This window comes from Protomyctophum bolini (genome assembly GCF_963924005.1).
Source record: "Protomyctophum bolini genome assembly, chromosome: 5".
NCBI lineage: Eukaryota > Metazoa > Chordata > Actinopteri > Myctophiformes > Myctophidae > Protomyctophum > Protomyctophum bolini.
In genome coordinates, this window is record NC_137866.1 from 6289938 (window position 1) to 6312965 (window position 23028).

The 23028-nt window shown below is 44.8% G+C and overlaps 1 protein-coding gene across 4 annotated transcripts in view; it reads left to right on the forward strand.

The window, feature by feature from the left end:
- The window catches only part of scube3 (signal peptide, CUB domain, EGF-like 3), a 216113-nt gene that overhangs the window by 188022 nt on the left and 5063 nt on the right, over positions 1 to 23028 (forward strand). For all 4 annotated transcript variants that reach the window (XM_080762693.1, XM_080762695.1, XM_080762694.1 and 1 more), the window contains 9 exons: positions 6870 to 6986; positions 15934 to 16056; positions 16313 to 16429; positions 16809 to 16907; positions 17135 to 17251; positions 19013 to 19177; positions 21462 to 21668; positions 22103 to 22264; positions 22772 to 22939. In XM_080762693.1, the coding sequence (XP_080618819.1) occupies positions 6870 to 6986; positions 15934 to 16056; positions 16313 to 16429; positions 16809 to 16907; positions 17135 to 17251; positions 19013 to 19177; positions 21462 to 21668; positions 22103 to 22264; positions 22772 to 22939 (1275 nt within the window). The remainder of the gene's footprint in view (positions 1 to 6869; positions 6987 to 15933; positions 16057 to 16312; positions 16430 to 16808; positions 16908 to 17134; positions 17252 to 19012; positions 19178 to 21461; positions 21669 to 22102; positions 22265 to 22771; positions 22940 to 23028) is intronic.

The following is a 23028-nucleotide window of genomic DNA, read 5'->3' on the forward strand; positions in this document are numbered from 1 at the left end:
GTGTGTGTGTATGCAGGGTGCATGTGAGGTGTCAGGCTGTGTGTGTGTGTGTGTGTGTGTGTGTGCAGGGTGCATGTGAGGTATCTCTGTGTGTGTGTGTGTGTGTGTATGCAGGGTGCATGTGAGGTGTCAGGGTGTGTGTGTGTGTGTATCTGGGTTTGAACAGTCATGGTGTTTCCCCTGGCTTTGTCAGCACAGCCCCACGGCCCGTCAGCCTAGTCGAGGACGGGATGGGACCGGGCACGTCTGGGCCCGGCCCGGTGTGAAGGTAGCGCCTCGCAGCATTCCTCACCCCCCCCCCCCTCACCTCACAGTGGTGGAAAGTAACTAAGTACATGAACTCAAGTACTGTACTGTACTGTACTGTACTGTACTGTACTGTACTGTACTGTACTGTACTGTACTGTACTGTACTGTACTGTACTTAACCCATTTAGGCCTGACGTCAAAATTTAAAAATAAATCTTCTAAATTCTGACAGGTTTCTGAAATACCTATGTTTTCTGTATTAGTGGTGCTCAATATTTCATGTCAAGGACCCCAAAATTATATGTAATTGTCCTCCGACCCCCATCTGAAAATATGTTGTTCCAGGGACTCCCCCCCTCCCCAGAAGCAAAGATTTGAGTTAAAAAAAATATATATATTCCTAATGTGTGTCACATTTTCACGATTTTTCAAAAATAGCAGACCTACAAGCTTGTAGATCTGCTATTTTTCAATAGCTAATTATAACCAGTTGAAAACACCAAAAGGGGTCCCCGCCCAAAATGGGTTAATGCGGCACTATATGTAACCTTTTTAATGAATGAATAACATGTAATTTTGTCCAATCTGTATGGTGGTCGGTAGACTACGTTAATATAACTTTTACAATTATTGGGGAGGTTGCATTTTGTCTCCCTTGCTCTTCTATTGAGACATGACCTTTGACACGATCCTCTTCTATTGAGACATGACCTTTGACACGATCCTCTTCTATTGAGACATGACCTTTGACACGCTCCTCTTCTATTGAGACATGACCTTTGACACGATCCTCTTCTATTGAGACATGACCTTTGACACGATCCTCTTCTATTGAGACATGACCTTTGACACGCTCCTCTTCTATTGAGACATGACCTTTGACACGATCCTCTTCTATTGAGACATGACCTTTGACACGATGCTCTTCTATTGAGACATGACCTTTGACACGATGCTCTTCTATTGAGACATGACCTTTGACACGCTCCTCTTCTATTGAGACATGACCTTTGACACGATCCTCTTCTATTGAGACATGACCTTTGACACCATCCTCTTCTATTGAGACATGACCTTTGACACCATCCTCTTCTATTGAGACATGACCTTTGACACGCTCCTCTTCTAATGAGACATGACCTTTGACACGACCCTCTTCTATTGAGACATGACCTTTGACACGATCCTCTTCTATTGAGACATGACCTTTGACACGATCCTCTTCTATTGAGACATGACCTTTGACACGATCCTCTTCTATTGAGACGTGACCTTTGACACGATCCTCTTCTATTGAGACATGACCTTTGACACGATCCTCTTCTATTGAGACATGACCTTTGACACGATCCTCTTCTATTGAGACATGACCTTTGACACGATCCTCTTCTATTGAGACGTGACCTTTGACACGATCCTCTTCTATTGAGACGTGACCTTTGACACGATCCTCTTCTGTTGAGACATGACCTTTGACACGATCCTCTTCTATTGAGACATGACCTTTGACACGCTCCTCTTCTGTTGAGACGTGACCTTTGACACGATCCTCTTCTATTGAGACATGACCTTTGACACGATCCTCTTCTATTGAGACATGACCTTTGACACGATCCTCTTCTATTGAGACATGACCTTTGACACGATCCTCTTCTATTGAGACATGACCTTTGACACGATCCTCTTCTATTGAGACATGACCTTTGACACGATCCTCTTCTATTGAGACATGACCTTTGACACGATCCTCTTCTATTGAGACATGACCTTTGACACGATCCTCTTCTATTGAGACATGACCTTTGACACGATGCTGTTTCTGGTTTGACACAAATGTTGACCATGAACGTCGAGATTGACTGTATCCCCTGAGCAAGAAAATATTGAAAAATAATAATAGCCTAATAATAATCAGCGCTTGGCAAGATATATGGGTTCAAAGCGTGGGTAAGAGGAAAGTTAAATGTATTTAGTTTACTTTACTTTTACAATTTTTAATTACAATTTCCAGTAGTTTTTTTTAAATAGTAAAATATGGTAAGGGGTACATTTAGCTCCCTATACTTGTGTACTTGTACTCATGTCTAATCTCTCATGAGGGCATTCATTGTGTGGGAGTTTCCCCCCTTATCAAGATCCTTAAGTCGTCTTCTCTCTTCCAGAATAAGCGCGGCGGCAGCAGCAATCTGAGATGATAAAAAGGCTCTTATCTCTTCAGTGTAAACAGTACATTGGTAAACAGAGACAGTCATTGGTAAACAGTCATTGTTCTTCATTGTCTCAGTTGGTCTGTCGTTAAAAAACCTTATTTAACGTTTTTCTCCCTGATTGTTATTTTGCATAAGGAGTGGTGCTGCTGTTAGGTTGTGAAATAAGGCCTGGAATTGGTGAGTAAGCAACAGTAAGCAAAACGCCCATCCATCCAGCCTGTCTGTTTGATAGCATCACTGTCAGACTAGAAAGCTTGTATCTATACCATTTTGACCTGGGAAGGATTCTACAAATGTCTTCTAAATCCTTAAAAAAAACCTATGTTTCTATGTCATTGCTGCTCAACCTTTTTCATGTCAAGGACCCCCAAAAATTATATGAATTTGGCCGCCGACCCTGTTGCGTCTGAAAATATGTTGTTCCAGGGGCCTCCCCCCAGTAGCAAAGATTTGAGTTAAAAACGTTCGCTCTGAAAGAATATATATTCAAAGATTTGCGCCACATTTTCAAGATAAAAAGAAAATAGCAGACCTACAAGCTCGCTATGCGCTTGTAGATCTGCTATTTTTCAATAGCTAAATGATAACATAATGTTTAAAACACCAAAAGGGGTTCCTGCCCAAAATGGGTTAATGTCCCTAAAGTGTTGATTTCGTCGACTAAAACAATGATGATAAATGTTCGTCCACTACCTTTTTTCACTGATGAAAATATACAGTATAATAAATAGAGGTGTGCATTGGCACTGCCCTCGCAATTCAATTTGATTACGATTCACCAGGTAACGATTCGATTCCATTCTACGATGCATTGCAATCTGTGCAATTTGTGCTTGCGTACTATGAGTAGATAGAACTGGTCTGGTATACCATAATATGGTATAATATTATTATAATGAGGATTAGTGAAGAGCTAGTCTCGTGTAGGCAGACAACTATTCCATTCTCCGAATGCTATACTGTATATAGAGTCTGGAAATACATAATGCCGAGAGCAGAGAAAAGGAAGCTGTCAAAATATATTTTTAAAATATCTTTACATTTTATTTCTGAATTTCCATTGCTGATAAGCAGCGAGCTAAATAGTATAATATGCTCCGGTTTTTATTTTATTTTAATTGCGACAAATTTGAGTGACTGTAAAGACGAAACGGAAGTGGAAGGAGGACGCTCATGTGCTTTACCCCCGGATATGATATGATATGATATGATATGATATGATATGATATGATATGATATAGTACTTTATTGTCAGTTCACACTGAAATTTGTCTTGCGACACAGCAGCCAAGTATGCAGAACACATATACACACATTTTACATACATAAAGACATGAAGACAAGAGCAATATCCACCGCTTAGATTACCCCGTGGCTACTACAACTCCTGATTAAGGTGGACAAAGGACCTCTTTAGTCTGACCTTATTGTATGCTGGTACACCACATCTCCTTCCTGAAGGTAGCAACCTATATTCTCCATAAAACACATGCTTCATTGCTTAGTATTAGAGGTGATATTCCTTGCAAACCTTAGGATGCTGTTGTCATACGTGGATGTATAAAGTTTCTGAAGTTGTTGTCCAACAATCTTTGAACAAATGTTCAGTTGTTGCAGCAGTTGAACAGTTGGATCATTTTCAGAGCTTCCGTATTGCTCCATGAAACAACATACGAGGTTTCAGCCTGACGCGGATGATATCCATCCTAACAGGGTGACATATCATCACAGATGATCATAGCAGTGACAGAGCAGCTCATAACTGTACTTGGAGAGATCAGATCAGATGTTCCGATAGAGTGAGGCAGTATAACAACAGCGCTACTGTGTGTCTGCTCCTCCAGCCATGGACACGCTGCACGTATACATCGTCCTAGAGCACCTAGAGCCGCGGGTAAATAAGGGCTCACAAACTTTTGACCTCAGATCTATCTGTCGGTGAACAGAAGCCTGTCGTGTTTGGTCTTCATGGAATATGTGAATGACCCGCGCGGACGGACACCCACCTGAAAAGTGTAGCACAGTCGGTGGTTCTCAAGCTTTTTAATTTCAAGAACCCCCCATCCGTATACAGTGTATACGGATGGAACCACTCGGTTATGGGGGTTCTTGATGCCGGGTACACTCTCGGAGTCACACACCCAGCATCATTTGGAACCCTCCTCATGGAACCATGCATTTCCCTGGACCACACTTCGAGACCCACTGGAGTGTTTCCAGTGAGCCAAAACATGCACGATATCGGCATCCGAATCTGTTTGACTGTTTTGGAACAGAGACTTCATTGGTCAACCAACACCTGCCCAATGTCTTCCCGCTGTGCATATAGAGCCTATTGTTTTATTCACCGTTTGCTCTACATTCTGAATATTACATTCACTTTGTACAGTATGCAACCCACTGTGCTGCTGCCTTTGTGAACGAGGCTTAAACAGAGCTTTACAAAAACACTGTTGCTGTGCGTGTGTGTGAGCGTGCGTGTGTGTGTGTGTGTGTGTGTGTGTGTGTGTGTGTGTGTGCGCGTGTGTGTTTGTGTGTGTGTGTGTGCGCGTGTGCGTGTGTGTTTGTGTGTGTGTGTGTGTGTGTGTGTGTGTGTGTGTGTGTGTGTGTGTGTGTGTGCGTGTGCGTGTGTGTTTGTGTGTGTGTACTGTGTACTGTGAGTGTGCTGTTGTCATGGTGAGTAATGGACTCCTGTGCTTGGTATTGACCTCTGAATATTGAACGGTTTGAACCGATGTGTCAGACTCCCAAAAAAGCATATTTTATGTTTGAAACCATTCAGCCCCCCCCCCCCCCCACATAGAGAGCGATATCAGGCCGCATTTTAAAGCCTGTAATATTTCTTATTAAAAAGAAATTGAAGACAGCCAGTTGAATCACCTCCACATTACCTTGATCAATGAAACTCTGCCGTCTCCACTTTTCGCCAGATTGCTGCAATAAAACAATTTAGGAGCTTTTTTATTCAAAGCCATTGGGCGTCATGCCGTACGGCTCCTGGTCTAAATGTCCAGGACGTTCCGTCCGCCTCTCTGAGAGCTGATAGTCGCTCTTGTGAAAGAGAGCGGTAAAGCATTGAAGTGAAAAGGTTAAATTTTCTGCGTTCTGCAGTAGGTCAACTCTTAGGGCCGATTCATACTCCTATTTTAGAGCCGAATAAAAGTGTGTTCGGCTCTGTAGAGCCTACACTGTGACGTCATTTGAGGTTCGGGAGGGGGGGGTGGGGTTACCGTCCTAAAGTTGACTCTTCTGACGAGCCGAAATCATTTCGGCACTACAGCGGTAAAATAGGAGTATGAATCGGCCCTTTGCCTGACATAAACTAACTGTTAGTCAATGTCACACTACACTATGTCACTCTGCGTACGTACGTCGTACGTGCGTGGTGTGTGTGTGTGTGTGTGTGCGTGGTACATCTGGATAACCGACTGGCCGATCGTCGGGCCGACCGACTTCAAACTCAGCGTGCAGATAACCCATCGCCGTGTCATTATCCCGACAGCGTGTTGGTCCGACTCGCGCCGCATGTCGAAGTCACGTAGTCGGAATAATGGGAGGTCGGCATAATAATAATAATAATAACTGCACTGGATCCATTTTTTCCATTTCCTGAAACGTATACTGTTCTGGATATGAGAATATACATTATACAGTAATAATATTTGTAAGGCGGTGAACAGGGGAAGTGACTGACAGCGTCTTGCAGCAGGTCCATTCAGAGCTTGAGCAGAGCAGAGCAGAGCGGAGTCTTTCTTTCCAAAGTCCTCGTTCGCTGCATTGAAATGGAAAAGTGCACCGGTGGATAAGACATCAATAATGTCTATTCTACCCAGGGGTGTACTCGACACACATTAATACGTGTCATCAACAGATCCAAATAGCTATATTTACAGAGGAGAAAATGGGAAAACAGTAGCAGTGTATGGATGGACACTCATTTCAAGGGGAGTAAATATCTTCCTCCACAGATGCTTTTTGAAAGAAGCCTTCACATCCAGTAATGGATGGTGTCAGGACATATTCCTCATTTTGGTCAATAGAACGAAAGTATTTGTGCTAAATTTTGGCGTTACCAGATCGTATTAAGTGCTCCCACTGGTTGTTAGACCGGTATGAGGGCACTGTCTCTCTTGAGTATCTTAAATACCAATGCCTTTGGTATTTGCTTAACCCTGTCTTCTATCCTGACCCATCCCAAACTAGCAATGTGTGTTGGAATTTGATGGGTCCTGCAAGGCTTCAACTCTAAATCATCACTTCATAACACTGCTATTTGAACTGAGAAGTAGGCCTGCTATACCTAAATTCAAGAAAAGTGAAACTTGTAGTGGAGTAATATTGTCTCTCTCTCTCTCTCTCTCTCTCTCTCTCTCTCTCTCTCTCTCTCTCTCTCTCTCTCTCTCTCTCCAGACATCGACGAGTGCTCGTTCGACCGTGCCTGTGACCACTCCTGTGTGAACTCAGCGGGCAGCTTCCAGTGTCTGTGTCACAAAGGCTACGTGCTGTACGGCCTGGCCCACTGCGGAGGTAAGGCACTGGACACACACACACACACACACACACACACACACACACACACACACACACATGCACACCTACAGTACAGCGCTAGTTTAACACATTGCGCTAGGCGATAATTGTCGTCGCTAAAATGGGGCCCTCAGTGTTAATTGAACTCTGAGAGTCCCTGGAGGACCTGAGAACTAGTTACACTGGACTCCTTTAACCCATTTAGACCTGAGGCTGATCTAAAAAACACTTTCTAAATCCCAACCTAAGGTTTTGGAGGGGGAAAAAAAGATGGGAGCCCTAATAGTGAATCAGGGTCATACATATTGTGAAGAAAACCTGTTTGTTTGTTTGTTTATCTCACATACAAAAGTATTTCGGAAATGATACACAAGGTCAATAAAAATGTGAAGGGGCTTGCAAGTGGCTTCTCCAGGCATGTTTATACATTCATAGTTGTTTTTGTTTGTTTAAAGAAAAAACAATCATATTGACAGTGAGAGGACCTGGAGACTTGACTTGACCTGGAGACTTGACATCCAGTAATTGGGTCTTATGATCAAGATAAGAACATTATAATGCTGTGTAATAAAATCTTTGCCATGGACACATTTTGTCTGTGTATACGGACATATTGATGTAGCCTGGCTAAAGCCAGACCGAATCAGCCAGGCAGACGACAGTGTGATTTGAGATTGATGAGCCCTGATCTAAATCTATACGGGGTCATGATCGGAGGCCCGTTGGGTCTCCTGTCTCGCTACTTGTTCTGTCTAAATATAGCAACACACAAAAAACACTGCAGAGAAAGAATAATGGCTTCAGGAATAATCTCCTGCACTGTGACAGTCTGTATGGATGACACAGAAAAGCAGACATTAACATACAGCTCTGTGGACTAGAGGGAACAGCATCACTGATGTATGAGTCCTTCTTCCTAGTCTGGAATGCAATGTCTGATTTTTGTGCCGTGGACCGTGTGTCCATGGAAAGTGCTTTTGTTATTATTATTAACCCATTCTGAACGGGAACCCATTTTGGTGTCAGCATCATGTCATGCTTTAGCTATTGAAAAATAGCAGATCTACAAGCTCATAGCGCGCCACCGAGTGGCGCGCTACAAGCTTGTAGGTCTGCTATTTTTGAAAAATCGAAGAACTACTGACATTTTTTTAAAATCTGATCTCAGGTCAGACTGGGTTAATCAGACCAGTGGGTGTCCAGTGGAAACCTCGTATGAATCTGATCTCAGGTCAGAATGGGTTAAGGGACCAAGCCAGTCCCGAAGGGACCGTGGTCCCTTATTGTTTGTGTCCGTTTTTTTTCCTCCTTCTCCTCCACCAAAAATAGCAGTTCTGGCTGAACCGTGCAGTCGGTTTTCGCAAAACTCGGCAATATGGTATAGGGCCATCAGGCCATGCCAAACAGGATGCCAAGCCCACGACCAATATGGTTATAGGGCCATCAGGCCATGCCAAACAGGATGCCAAGCCCACGACCAATATGGTTATAGGGCCATCAGGCCATGCCAAACAATATGGTTATAGGGCCATCAGGCCATGCCAAACAGGATGGTACAATATGGTTATAGGGCCATCAGGCCATGCCAAACAGGATGCCAAGCCCACGACCATTGGCCAAAGGGTAGCGCTATTTTGCACTCAATTGAAAATGCAAACTTCAGAAACTAGTAGATTTGTATTATTATTACAGAACCTCTTCAAATATATACTTTGGCAATTTAAAAATAGCCGATGTGAGCTTGTAGATCATCTGCTATTTTGTATACCTACTTGAGTAAATGTACTGTATCCAACGGTACTTTCCTCACTCTGTATCTGTGACACTAACTGCTGTGCTGCCTCTTGGTGACTCAGTGATTTCCCCCCCGCGGGATCAAATAAAGACCTAGACTATCTATAGATCTAGACACTAAAAAAGATCTTCTATTGGGCTCGGATCCAGAAGAGGCTGAGAACCACTGTGCATAACTGCTGTGGCTGTGGGATAGACATCATAGCTCAGCCCTCCGGCTATACGGAAATCATTTATGACTTCTGTACCGATGTTTGATTTACCATCTTCATTTGTTTTTTGATGTCGGAGAATGTTTTTAATGCTTTTAAAACTGGCACGCCGAGCGTATCTGTAGGCTAAAAGCACACACGCAGAATATGTACACAAAGCAATTCAAAGTCCTTTACACATTTTTTTGTCTGGTTCCCAGGCATAAAAAAGGCACTGGAAAAGCATATAAGAATACTTAAAAATAAATAAAATAGAGAAATAAAGATAAATAAATAAAAGAGCACGGGTCAAAGTGAAGTCATTCTCTTCACTATCATCAGTAAACATGTATTCAACAGGAGTGTCATATTTTGTATATTTTGTCCTTGATTCCAAACAATATTCTGCTAGATTAGAGTTTCAAGCTGCACTATGTAAATGTAAAAGTACTGACCCTTTTGCCATTGAGCTAATAGATACAACCACTCCAATTGTATAAGTTATATTGTAATAACATACAGATTGGACACATTTTATTCATGAGAACAACACTACACGCAGTGCTGCTTTAATTACTGAGAGCCATCGAGTAGGGGAGGGCGATTTAATTGGCAAAACAGGAATTATAGGTTTTCTTTTTAAGTCGATAAGGAACCTGGCCATGATAATATACAGACACACGCACACACACACACACATAACACACGCGCGCGCATGCGTAGTTACTTTACGCCACTAGATTTGAAGTATTGTCGTTTCTACCAATTCAAACGCACCCTTGAGCCCCTTTTTCCCATGAAATACAGAATAATGATGAGCTCCTGGACAAAGAATCATTTAATTGCCCTTTGTAAAACTGACAAAGAAATCAATGTTCTCTTTGATTCAGTAGTTTTAGAGCAGTGTTCTGGGGACCACCAGTGGTCCTTGAGGGGGTTCCAGGTGGTCCCCATGCTAAATGATGGAGGGTAGGTAACCAAATGGACCCTTGAGAGTGTAACCTGAAAACAAATGGACCTGTAATATTATGCTCTCAAGAGTTAAATTATTGTTAAACATCTGCCTTACTGAATTCAAAAGAAGTCTTCACAATAATTTAGTAGAAGAATTGTTATTTTGATCAACGTTTGACTGTTATCTCTCCTATGGTACAACATTAATACAGCATGGAATCGTGGATAAAATCTAATCCAAAATATTCTATGTTTTGGGTCTGAGAGGCTAAATCTCACCAAAATGCCAAATAAATAATGGACCTGATATGAAAAAGAGTGATGCAATGTATCTTCTGCATGCATGGATCATGTATTATTTTCTGTAAAAATCTACACTACAGTATATCGTCACTTCAGGGTGGAAACCTTGTATGTCCAATATAGTTACTTGTCAGGCTATGTAAAAACAGAAAAATAACCTGTGCTCCAATGAAGAAATGATGTAATCACAAGCTCTTGATATTCCCACAGTAAAATAAAAGACACAGAAAAAAGGAATATGCCAATATATGAGCTGGTTGGTTGGCTGTTTTTGCACGTTTGTGTGATGCTGTAGTATGATGAAGTAGGGCATTAATACAACAAAATAAAAATAAAGACAATGTTTGTGCCTGTGAGTACCACAAACACTGCGTGAAAAGAGGAGCTAACAGGCTATTATGGGCACTAGATTTGCCCGTAAACCTCAAGTTTAGCAGCATATACACTAATATACGGTAATATACAGGTGTGACGTTACAATTCGAGAGTTTACCGGAGTTTGTTGGAAAGTTTAACGGGAGTCTCCTGTAATATACACATCCCTATTCCATGCTGTAACGCTGTGAGTAACAATATTGCTGACCCCAGGCGTCTGTACTTTTATCTGTACCAAATCCCTTCACTGAAAATAGTCAATCTAATGTACCGGCAGCAATGTGTCAGACTGTGTACTTGTTATCTCTCCAGATTCCAGAAAGCACCCAAAACTATTTTTTTGTTCAGGCCTAGAAGTCAGAATGAAGTCAGTTTGTGCTGAGCTCAGCGCTAACTGCTTACATCGGGGGTTGTTGTTATCTATGAGCGGTATAACTCCAGTAGGAGTTGCATCATTATGACCAATACATTACTCTGTGAAAGATCGGATACTTGTTGACAAAATGTTTCTGAAGTGATAGCAACTCTGCTTTGTCAGCAGTTTGTACTGTAGTAACTATAATGATGACATCTCTGACTCTGACTCATCTAGACCAGTGGTTCTCAAACTTTTCCGTGTCACGGTCGGACCCCCCATTTGAAAACATGTGCCAGTGACCTCGATAAGGGAAGATTTTTTACGGCTCTAGCAGCGATTTTCACACGCATTAGGCTACGGACGGACCCCCGATTTAATGGCATTTCTACCTCCGGTACCCCAATTTATATTGTAAAACCACTGTTAATTGAACTCTGAGAGTGTACAAATGGAACCAAAGGGACCCGTTGGTTCCATTTATACACTCTCAGAGTTACAGACCCATAATGGTCCATTTGGTTCCAAACTATCATTTAGCTGGGGACCCCCTGGAACTCCCTCAGGTACCCCTGGGGGTCCCCGGACCCCACTTTGGGAACTGCTGATCTAGACCAGTGGTTCTCAAACTTCCGTTCAATAACTTCTTCATCCATGAATCACATCGTTACTTTATAGTTCCTTACATCATTTGTGTCATATTATGGCATGTTGTAATTGTAAATATTTGACCCTAAGATACAGTATGTCACGAGGAAAACTTGAGACAATAACCGTTTCCTTTGGGACAGATGGGGGAAAAGCTATTTTTGACGAAGATATGTATTATATTTAAAAATAACTCATGCAGGTCCGTTTCACTATAGCTGGTGAAACTGAAGTGATATTAATAATAATAATAGCTCAAATTTATATAGCGCTTTATTAAATACCCAAAGCGCTTTACATAAGAACACTAGGAACAGATTTGAATAAGAGAAAAACAAAGCAAAACATAACAGATACAACAACAGTACAGGGTTAAAAAGATAAAAGGACAAACTCCAAATATTATCAACATTTGCACCCACTTTGAGAAACCTTCACCTAGACACATCTCTGTGCTTCACGAGTATGCTTGACGTAGCAGTAGCAGACATAGCAGTTGACGTAGCATCAAGGATGGCAATTAAGGCAACACAGTTGGGCAGAGTTTAACAATGTTTATTTTCCCCAAGTGCAGAATAAGTGACAAAACAAAGGAGACCAAATATCTCCTCAGAGACTGACAACTTCCTCGACCAGCACCAGACAGCAGCAGACAGCAGACTCTATGGGGAGATAACGAAGGCTTTGTTCCATTTAGTGTATCACAGACGTTTTCTCAAACGTCATTTTTGTAGTTATTATTATTTAGGGGAGCTAGCCGGCCCTTCCAATGTCTGCCTTTTGAAATTATGTCACATGGCAGCCAAGTCTATGGACTTTTATTATTTAGGGCACTGTTAAACAAACATTGACCAACATAAATACATCTTGTGACTGCATGGTTTTGTTTTAAACAATAACACACTGCATTCATGTCTGAGTAAATTTGTATTGCGTTTTATTTCAAGGACCCCCATAACTCTTGTTGAGAGTATACACTTTCAGAGTTACACACCTGTACGGGTGGAGGGCCCTCAAGGAACCATGAGGGTCCCTGAACCACACTTTGAGACCACTGGTGTCGCAGAGTGAATATAATATCAGCACCCTGACTCTGACCAGAATGGAACACAACCTTAATTAGCATCCTTGGTAAACATCTGTGACGGAAAGTAAGGAAGATCATCCCGATTTCTTTCCAATACTGGCTGCTGTGCATGCATACAGCTTATTATACCTTGCTAGGGTTCATGTGGTTACCGTATCTAGGCCACTAGTACTACTATATTTACTATATTTCCCCTCACCTACCTGGAAGCAGCAGCCTGCAGACACTCCACCCAGCTGAATCCATTATGTTAATATGTGCTAGATGTCGTCTTGAGTCTGGTTCCCCCTCCTCCCTCCCTCTCTCTGTCTTTTAGCTTCCTGTCTTGGTTTGTTCTCTGTTACAAAGTATATACAAGACAAAGAGACACCGTTTTGACAGCTCCGGTTTGGAGGCTTTGTTTACATGTCAGCTAAATGTTGGGTGCGCCGGCTGAAGAAGTCCCTGCAAAACCATATAGTCTGCCTGGCCGGCCTATTTCCTGTGTTCCGATATCTTCATTATCCAGCTGTGTGTCTGCGTTTTAAACGGAGTGCTCTGTCTGTGAGGTCACACCATTCAGACTCCCATGCAGCGCGACAGGCATCTCGGCGCGGCATCATGGGAGCATCTCTGCTTCGCGTAAATCTATACTTGAGTACTAAATTAAATAGAAACAGTGGTTTGCTGTTTGTTGTAACTGTTGGAACAGTTACGTTAGGCCCTAGTGTCTCCAGGGCCGCTGGGTGTAGCACTAGCAGCGCGTCGCCGGCTCTATGGAACACAACAAGATGAAGTCATCATCTTCACGTGGGGGGGGGGGGGGGGGGGGGGGGGCTCATAGGCGCGTGCGGCGCTGCTGTGTCTTATTTGTGGTGAATAATTGAAGGAGACGTGGGGGGGGGGGGGGGGGGGCTTGGCCTATCAGCAGGCCACATCAATCACTGCCTGCATCTCTGCATGTCTCTCTCTCTCTCTATTCTGTCCCGTCCCGGCCACTTATCCCCGGCCTGACGCGTCCCCCCCCCCCAATCCTCTCCCCGCCATCTCCCCCCCCCCCTCCCCCCCCAACTAGAGTAATGTTCTGTCTGGCATCCAAAAAGACAGACAAGACAGGCCCGCATACTATGGCTCCTGGACGGTTTGTGTGTGTGTGTGTGTGTGTGTGTGTGTGTGTGTGTGTGTGTGTGTGTGTGTGTGTGTGTGTGTGTGTGTGTGTGTGTGTGTGTGTGTGTGTGTGTGTGTGTGTGTGTGTGTGTGTGTGTGTGTGTGTGTGTGTGTGTGTGTGTGTGTGTGTGTGTGTGTGTGTGTGTGTGTGAAGGGGGAGGGGGGAGGGGGGATGTGTTTGGGTTCTGCTTGTGTGCTAAAAAGTGATTACAATCATGGCACTTGCCGCAAGTCTGTCCAAGTTCTCCTCGCCGTCCCATTGGTGGAGAGCTAGAGGAAGTGAAATGAGCGATCACTTGTGTTTACGAGCGTACAGCATTCATCTTCCCCACTGTCTGATATCATCATTCATCTTCCCCACTGTCTGATATCCGACAGCACGCTTTTGAACTGACCTGGTAGGAACTTGTCTCTGTCGGTTGTAAATATGTCCTAAACTGGGTAACAGGTACGCTCGCCCCTTTTCCATCTCGCCCCACTACTCTACCTAGCTGTAAATAACAAACATAATTCATGTTGTATAAAGGGTATTATCATATTAATTTATCATTAAGTTCACTCTGTATATCCACGGGCATATAATAGCATGATGATGCCATTACAAAACATGGGCGATTCATAAAACGATTCATAATTAACTGCTAGGTGTTCATAAATTAACTTAATTAAGCAGTCACCGTCTCTGTGACATGTTGTTCTTTCTAAATTTGACAGAGTATAGAGATTACTATGCAGAGACTACTATGCAATCAAATAAATCTGTGTACAAGATAATTTCAGATTTCAGAGAGGGTTAACTACATTTAACCCATTCTGAACGGGAACCCGTTTTGGTGTCAGCATCATGTTATGCTTTAGCTATTGAAAAATAGCAGATCTACAAGCTTATAGCGCGCCACCGAGTGGCGCGCTACAAGCTTGTAGGTCTGCTATTTTTGAAAAATCGAAGAACGACTGACATTTTTAGAATCTGATCTCAGGTCAGAATGGGTTCATCAGACCAGTGTGTGTCCATAGTGGAAACCTCGTATGAATCTGATCTCAGGTCAGAATGGGTTAAAGAAATCACGGGGGCGAGTCGGTAAAGGGGCGAGCAGTCTCGTATTCCTAAACCGTTACAAAAAAAAAGTAGCAGATGTACAAGCTCTGATTGTGTGGATCTGCAATACTTTTGATGCTTTTGTAGCAATTACAGACATTTTGATCAATCACAATTGCCGGTGGCAATAAGGAAATCTGCGTTCAGTTCATTGCAGCCGCATCATGTTAAATGCTTGTCTCGTTCATTGCAGCTAAATTGACTGCAGCTCTTCCTCCCTTTTTGCAGGTCATTCTTGCTTCATTTTGGTCAGTGCATTTTTTGTAGTCTAGTGGTCTTCAACATGGGGTCTGGGACCACTACAGTAAACACTAAGGTAGCCTACAGATTCTAGTGGTCAAGTTTACTAAGTATTCAGGGTTTAAGGTTATATGTCAGAAAGTCTGCATGAATCTCAAAGTTTAAACAAAATATATTTGTGTGATTTGTGTGATATTTGTGATATCGATAGTCCATTTAGGTTTAGGTAGGTGATTGTTTTATTTATTTATTTATTTATTTGGTAAAAAATAAATGGTAAAAAGGAATCTTCATTTGGGGATACCAATTGTATCCAATCAGGAGAGAGTTCACACAGGACACACAATAAGAAGTGATGACACAAAGAAGTGACGACACACAAGCTGATAAACGTATTAGCCTATTGTTCTTTTTAATAAAGGGCAGGAGAGATGGGGCGACCCCTGTTACAGAACAAACAGTCATAGCATGATTATACTATCACAATATAGAGTAAAATATTCTGAAATATCAGATATACAAGCTCACACAGCATGTCACTTCATGCCGCGCTGCAGAACTCGTTCATCTGCTGTTTTGGAACGTTTCTGAAAAATGACCAACATTCGAAAAACGGTGAAAGTGTGAGACTTATACTAGGCCTACTACTACTATAAAGGCATTTGTAGAATCGGCCTCAGGTCTCACAGGTTATTAAACCACAACATTTGGCTCACTGTACACTTAACCTTTGCATGTGTTCTTGTGGACAGATATAGACGAGTGCAGCATCAACCGCGGCGGGTGTAAGTACGGCTGCATCAACACTCTGGGCAGCTACGAGTGCACCTGTCCGCCCGGATACAAGCTCCACTGGAACAAGAAGGACTGCATGGGTATGTAGCAACACTGCCCCCCGGTGGTCACAGCACACACTCGCACTCACAGTCTGTGACACTATACAGTTTTTAGAGTCATGCTTCCATTAATTAGAGCAGTTGTTCTCGGTGTGGGGACCCAGGGTTCCTTGAGGGGGTTTCCAAATGGACTCTCATTATAAATGTAGGTCTATAACCCGTATTTGTACGCTCAGAGTTGTGTGTGCGCGTGTGTGCCAGTGATTCAGTGTGTGTGTGTTCTCTCGTCCCCCAGAGCTGGTGAAGTGTCTTGCTGGGACCGTGGCTCCCAAAGCCACTCTGACCTGCAGCAAGACGGGCAAGAAGGAGAGCTGTTCCCTCACCTGTGCCTCGAAAGCCCACTATCTGTCAGGTAGGATACTGCTTCTAAAGCCTACTATCTGTCAGGTAGGATACTGCTTCTAAAGCCTACTATCTGTCAGGTAGGATACTGCTTCTAAAGCCTACTATCTGTCAGGTAGGATACTGCTTCTAAAGCCCACTATCTGTCAGGTAGGATACTGCTTCTAAAGCCTACTATCTGTCAGGTAAGATAGGGGGTACTAGAACCGCTCTGTGACCTCAGACATTGTGTTCACCGGAGTTCATTCGGTTAATGTGTGTGTGTGTGTGTGTGCGTGTGTGTGTGTGTGTGTGTGTGTGTGTGTGTGTGTGTGTGTGTGTGTGTGTGTGTGTGTGTGTGTGTGTGCGTGTGCGTGTGCGTGTGCGTGTGCGTGCATTCTCTCCTGTAGAGTCTGACAACAGCTACTCGGTGAGCTGTGGGATCCCCATCCTACGAGGGAAGTCCCCCTCCTCACGCCTCAACACCAGCAGCAGTCACAGCTGCTTAGGTCTGCTACTACCCACCCTCTACATCATAACACACATGCACACGTACTGTATGCACGCGTGCGTGCGTGCGTGCGTAATGTCCACTGTGTTACTTTCTTTCATTATTGTTTACTTACTTTTATTTACAGCCCTTTGGGACGTGGGACACGTTTTGTGACACTGGGCTGTAATACAGGTTGAACTTGAGTGTTTCTGTGGTGACAACATTCCAGTGTGTTGGTTGTAGAGACTATGACTGCTCCAGTGAAGCAGACGGCCTCTTTCAAGATCAAAGATGCCAAGTGTCACCTCCATCCCAAGGTCACCGGCAGGACGGAGGACAGGGGTCGGACGCTAGGCCCAGGTAAATACTAAATTAATCAGGAAATGAGGGGTCCATGACCTCATGCAGTGGTTCTCATGCCAGTTGCCCCATCGGAAAATATGTTGTGCCATAGACACCCATACGATATGCATATTGTCAATTATATTTGATTCTTGCATCACGTTTTATTTCCCAATAGCCAATGTCATTTATATAGAGGTTAAAGTGGTTAAATTGATTTTGATGGTATATTGAAGGAGAATTCCATGCTAGAAGGCTTTCTTACCTTTATTACCTGTATTTGTAGTCGTTACGTTACAAAGAGGTCCAGGTGTTTTTTTGTGAAAAATCTCCTTATTGGCTTATTGGCCCCTACCATAAGTCCTCAATGAATTGCATTGAATTGAATGGGAATTGAATTGGTCTATGGGGTGTTGTGCTAAATCGCTTATTTCCATCGAAATAAGTAGTAAAGTGTGCCGCTTGGGATATTATTTACATTATGAAGAGAGGATATATACAACAAAATAATATTGTTGAGCGATGGAAATAAGCGAATTGGCTTAATTATAGTATGATTATCATCTTTACTCTGTCCAGGAGGGGGCGGGCAGCCCTGCAGCAGCTGCCTGGTGACCTTCATTATAGTATGATTATCATCTTTACTCTGTCCAGGAGGGGGCGGGCAGCCCTGCAGCAGCTGCCTGGTGACCTTCATTATAGTATGATTATCATCTTTACTCTGTCCAGGAGGGGGCGGGCAGCCCTGCAGCAGCTGCCTGGTGACCTTCATTATAGTATGATTATCATCTTTACTCTGTCCAGGAGGGGGCGGGCAGCCCTGCAGCAGCTGCCTGGTGACCTTCATTATAGTATGATTATCATCTTTACTCTGTCCAGGAGGGGGCGGGCAGCCCTGCAGCAGCTGCCTGGTGACCTTCATTATAGTATGATTATCATCTTTACTCTGTCCAGGAGGGGGCGGGCAGCCCTGCAGCAGCTGCCTGGTGACCTTCATTATAGTATGATTATCATCTTTACTCTGTCCAGGAGGGGGCGGGCAGCCCTGCAGCAGCTGCCTGGTGACCTTCATTATAGTATGATTATCATCTTTACTCTGTCCAGGAGGGGGCGGGCAGCCCTGCAGCAGCTGCCTGGTGACCTTCATTATAGTATGATTATCATCTTTACTCTGTCCAGGAGGGGGCGGGCAGCCCTGCAGCAGCTGCCTGGTGACCTTCATTATAGTATGATTATCATCTTTACTCTGTCCAGGAGGGGGCGGGCAGCCCTGCAGCAGCTGCCTGGTGACCTTCATTATAGTATGATTATCATCTTTACTCTGTCCAGGAGGGGGCGGGCAGCCCTGCAGCAGCTGCCTGGTGACCTTCATTATAGTATGATTATCATCTTTACTCTGTCCAGGAGGGGGCGGGCAGCCCTGCAGCAGCTGCCTGGTGACCTTCATTATAGTATGATTATCATCTTTACTCTGTCCAGGAGGGGGCGGGCAGCCCTGCAGCAGCTGCCTGGTGACCTTCATTATAGTATGATTATCATCTTTACTCTGTCCAGGAGGGGGCGGGCAGCCCTGCAGCAGCTGCCTGGTGACCTTCATTATAGTATGATTATCATCTTTACTCTGTCCAGGAGGGGGCGGGCAGCCCTGCAGCAGCTGCCTGGTGACCTTCATTATAGTATGATTATCATCTTTACTCTGTCCAGGAGGGGGCGGGCAGCCCTGCAGCAGCTGCCTGGTGACCTTCATTATAGTATGATTATCATCTTTACTCTGTCCAGGAGGGGGCGGGCAGCCCTGCAGCAGCTGCCTGGTGACCTTCGTCAACCTGAAATGTGACTCCTCCAAGAAGGCCAAGGGGCGTCGTGCTCGCAACCCCAGCAACAAGGAGGTGACGCGCATCACCTTGGAGCTGGAGGCTGAGGTCAAACCTGGAGACACCACAGGTAGGTCCATCACCTTGGAGCTGGAGGCTGAGGTCAAACCTGGAGACACCACAGGTAGGTCCATCACCTTGGAGCTGGAGGCTGAGGTCAAACCTGGAGACACCACAGGTAGGTCCATCACCTTGGAGCTGGAGGCTGAGGTCAAACCTGGAGACACCACAGGTAGGTCCATCACCTTGGAGCTGGAGGCTGAGGTCAAACCTGGAGACACCACAGGTAGGTCCATCACCTTGGAGCTGGAGGCTGAGGTCAAACCTGGAGACACCACAGGTAGGTCCATCACCTTGGAGCTGGAGGCTGAGGTCAAACCTGGAGACACCACAGGTAGGTCCATCACCTTGGAGCTGGAGGCTGAGGTCAAACCTGGAGACACCACAGGTAGGTCCATCACCTTGGAGCTGGAGGCTGAGGTCAAACCTGGAGACACCACAGGTAGGTCCATCACCTTGGAGCTGGAGGCTGAGGTCAAACCTGGAGACACCACAGGTAGGTCCATCACCTTGGAGCTGGAGGCCGAGGTCAAACCTGGAGACACCACAGGTAGGTCCATCACCTTGGAGCTGGAGGCTGAGGTCAAACCTGGAGACACCACAGGTAGGTCATCACCTTGGAGCTGGAGGCCGAGGTCAAACCTGGAGACACCACAGGTAGGTCCATCACCTTGGAGCTGGAGGCCGAGGTCAAACCTGGAGACACCACAGGTAGGTCATCACCTTGGAGCTGGAGGCCGAGGTCAAACCTGGAGACACCACAGGTAGGTCATCACCTTGGAGCTGGAGGCTGAGGTCAAACCTGGAGACACCACAGGTAGGTCATCACCTTGGAGCTGGAGGCTGAGGTCAAACCTGGAGACACCACAGGTAGGTCCATCACCTTGGAGCTGGAGGCCGAGGTCAAACCTGGAGACACCACAGGTAGGTCCATCACCTTGGAGCTGGAGGCTGAGGTCAAACCTGGAGACACCACAGGTAGGTCCATCACCTTGGAGCTGGAGGCTGAGGTCAAACCTGGAGACACCACAGGTAGGTCCATCACCTTGGAGCTGGAGGCCGAGGTCAAACCTGGAGACACCACAGGTAGGTCCATCACCTTGGAGCTGGAGGCCGAGGTCAAACCTGGAGACACCACAGGTAGGTCCATCACCTTGGAGCTGGAGGCTGAGGTCAAACCTGGAGACACCACAGGTAGGTCATCACCTTGGAGCTGGAGGCCGAGGTCAAACCTGGAGACACCACAGGTAGGTCCATCACCTTGGAGCTGGAGGCCGAGGTCAAACCTGGAGACACCACAGGTAGGTCATCACCTTGGAGCTGGAGGCCGAGGTCAAACCTGGAGACACCACAGGTAGGTCATCACCTTGGAGCTGGAGGCTGAGGTCAAACCTGGAGACACCACAGGTAGGTCATCACCTTGGAGCTGGAGGCTGAGGTCAAACCTGGAGACACCACAGGTAGCTTTCACCTTGAAACACTGTTTTGGGGGGTCATTTTAACATCTCATTTTTGTTTTTAAGTTTACAAATGAAGCTTTCGTGAGCCTATGAATATTGCAGTTTTATGAAAATTATTCTTCTGCCCATAATACATACATGCAGATCGAGTCACATGTTTATGAAACTTTACAGTATAGTAGAGGATAGTGACAAATGGCAATGAAACCAGTCTTACTCCAATTGGCTAAAGGAGGCTCTATAGCAATGTTTTGAATCAAGGCAGTTGTAATCTGATCTGTTTTGAACCTAGGCAGTTATAATTTGAGTTGTTTTGAACCTAGGCAGTTATAATTTGAGTTGTTTTGAACCTAGGCAGTTATAATTTGAGTTGTTTTGAACCTAGGCAGTTATAATTTGAGTTGTTTTGAACCTAGGCAGTTATAATTTGAGTTGTTTTGAACCTAGGCAGTTATAATTTGAGTTGTTTTGAACCTAGGCAGTTATAATTTGAGTTGTTTTGAACCTAGGCAGTTATAATTTGAGTTGTTTTGAACCTAGGCAGTTATAATTTGAGTTGTTTTGAACCTAGGCAGTTATAATTTGAGCTGTTTTGAACCCATGTCCAGGCAGTTATCATCTGAGCTGTTTTGAACCCATGTCCAGGCAGTTGTAATCTGAGCTGTTTTGAACCCATGTCCAGGCAGTTGTAATCTGAGCTGTTTTGAACCCATGTCCAGGCAGTTGTAACCTGAGCTGTTTTGAACCCATGTCCAGGCAGTTGTAATCTGAGCTGTGTTTTGAACCCATGTCCAGGCAGTTGTAATCTGAGCTGTGTTTTGAACCCATGTCCAGGCAGTTGTAACCTGAGCTGCCTGCGGCAGCGTATGGAGAAGCAGGTGAAGACGTACATCAAAGCTCTGAAGAAGTCCATCAACCAGGAACGCTTCCTGATCCGCGTGGCCGGCCTGGAGTACGAGGTGGCCCAGAAGCTGCAGCAGGGCTCGGCCTCCAACCACGAGAACTGTGGGCCCGGCCGCGAGAAGGACAGCGGCCGCTGTGGTAAGATCCGAGGGGGAACTGACCGGGAACGTAGGAAGTGTTTGTCTTGAAGTGCATCCCACACAGCCCCGGTGCCGTGTCATTAGTCTGACGGTTCATTGTTCCGCGTTGGTCCGACTCGCACATTACTATCCCTAACCTTAACCTTAACCCTAACCACACGCAGGTTAGTCTTAACCGGCCAACGGGTGAAGCCATCGTTCTCACAATATTAAAAAAACGCAATATATATATTTTGTGAATATTATATGTGAATATCGGTTCATGTCCGCACAAACTCTCGACGCATGCAGTGCCACGCCATACAATACAAGTGGAATAAATTCTGAAAATAAACACGAGCTAGTGCATAATAAATATATCATAATAAATAAACATGAGCTATAGTTCCAGCCATGTGCTCCCTCTAACCTCTGACCCTGGTGTTCTCTCAGTCAGATGCTTGCCGGGGTCGTATTACCACGGGGAGCATGAGCGCTGTGTCCAGTGCCCCCCGGGCACCTTCCAGGAGAGGGAGGGGCAGCTGGCCTGTGACCTTTGCCCCGGTAGCGACGGCCACGGACCCTCCGGAGCACGCAACATCTCGTCCTGTGCAGGTCAGTGTTAATGTTTTCATTCTTTATAACAAAAAACGTATGGCAGGATGGTCTCTCACACCGTTGTCGTGCACAGTATGTTATTTGAGCCGCTGCGTACAGTATGTAAATTCGGCAGACTTTTATGGGAATAACCAACAATTATGGGATGTTTGGGGCGGGTCATCCAAGCATGGATTAATTGTGTTAAATTTTTCAATCAGATTAATTTCACAATTTCATTAACTCAGTTAACTCACAGGGTATGCGTGTGACATCATCAAACCAGGAAGTGTCAAAAAACTACTTTCTGGCCTTGACAGCCCATACATCAGACAGAAAAGTCATATCTGATTGCATTAAACAACATTAAACAATGTTAAACTCACTTTGCATGTTGCTTTGCCACTCGATTTGCCACTCGATGTGCCATTCACTTTAAGCATGCGCATACCCTCTATATGACTAATAAGGAATTTCATTAAAAAAGATATGATTAAAACTACATAAACCAACACTGCTCCACAGGCCAGTGTCCCACAGGCTACTCCTCCAGTGACGGGTTCAAGCCCTGCCAGCCGTGCCCACAGGGCAGCTACCAGCCGGACCTGGGACGCACCCTGTGCTTCCCCTGTGGAGGAGGCCTCGGCACCAAGCGAGAGGGCTCCAGCTCCTTCCACGACTGTGAAGTTAAAGGTGACACATTCATGTTCATGCATTTATTTCACCACATTCCTTTAGTTTGCCTGGGTTTAACCAGTGTGTTTGTGTTATAGTCCAGTGTT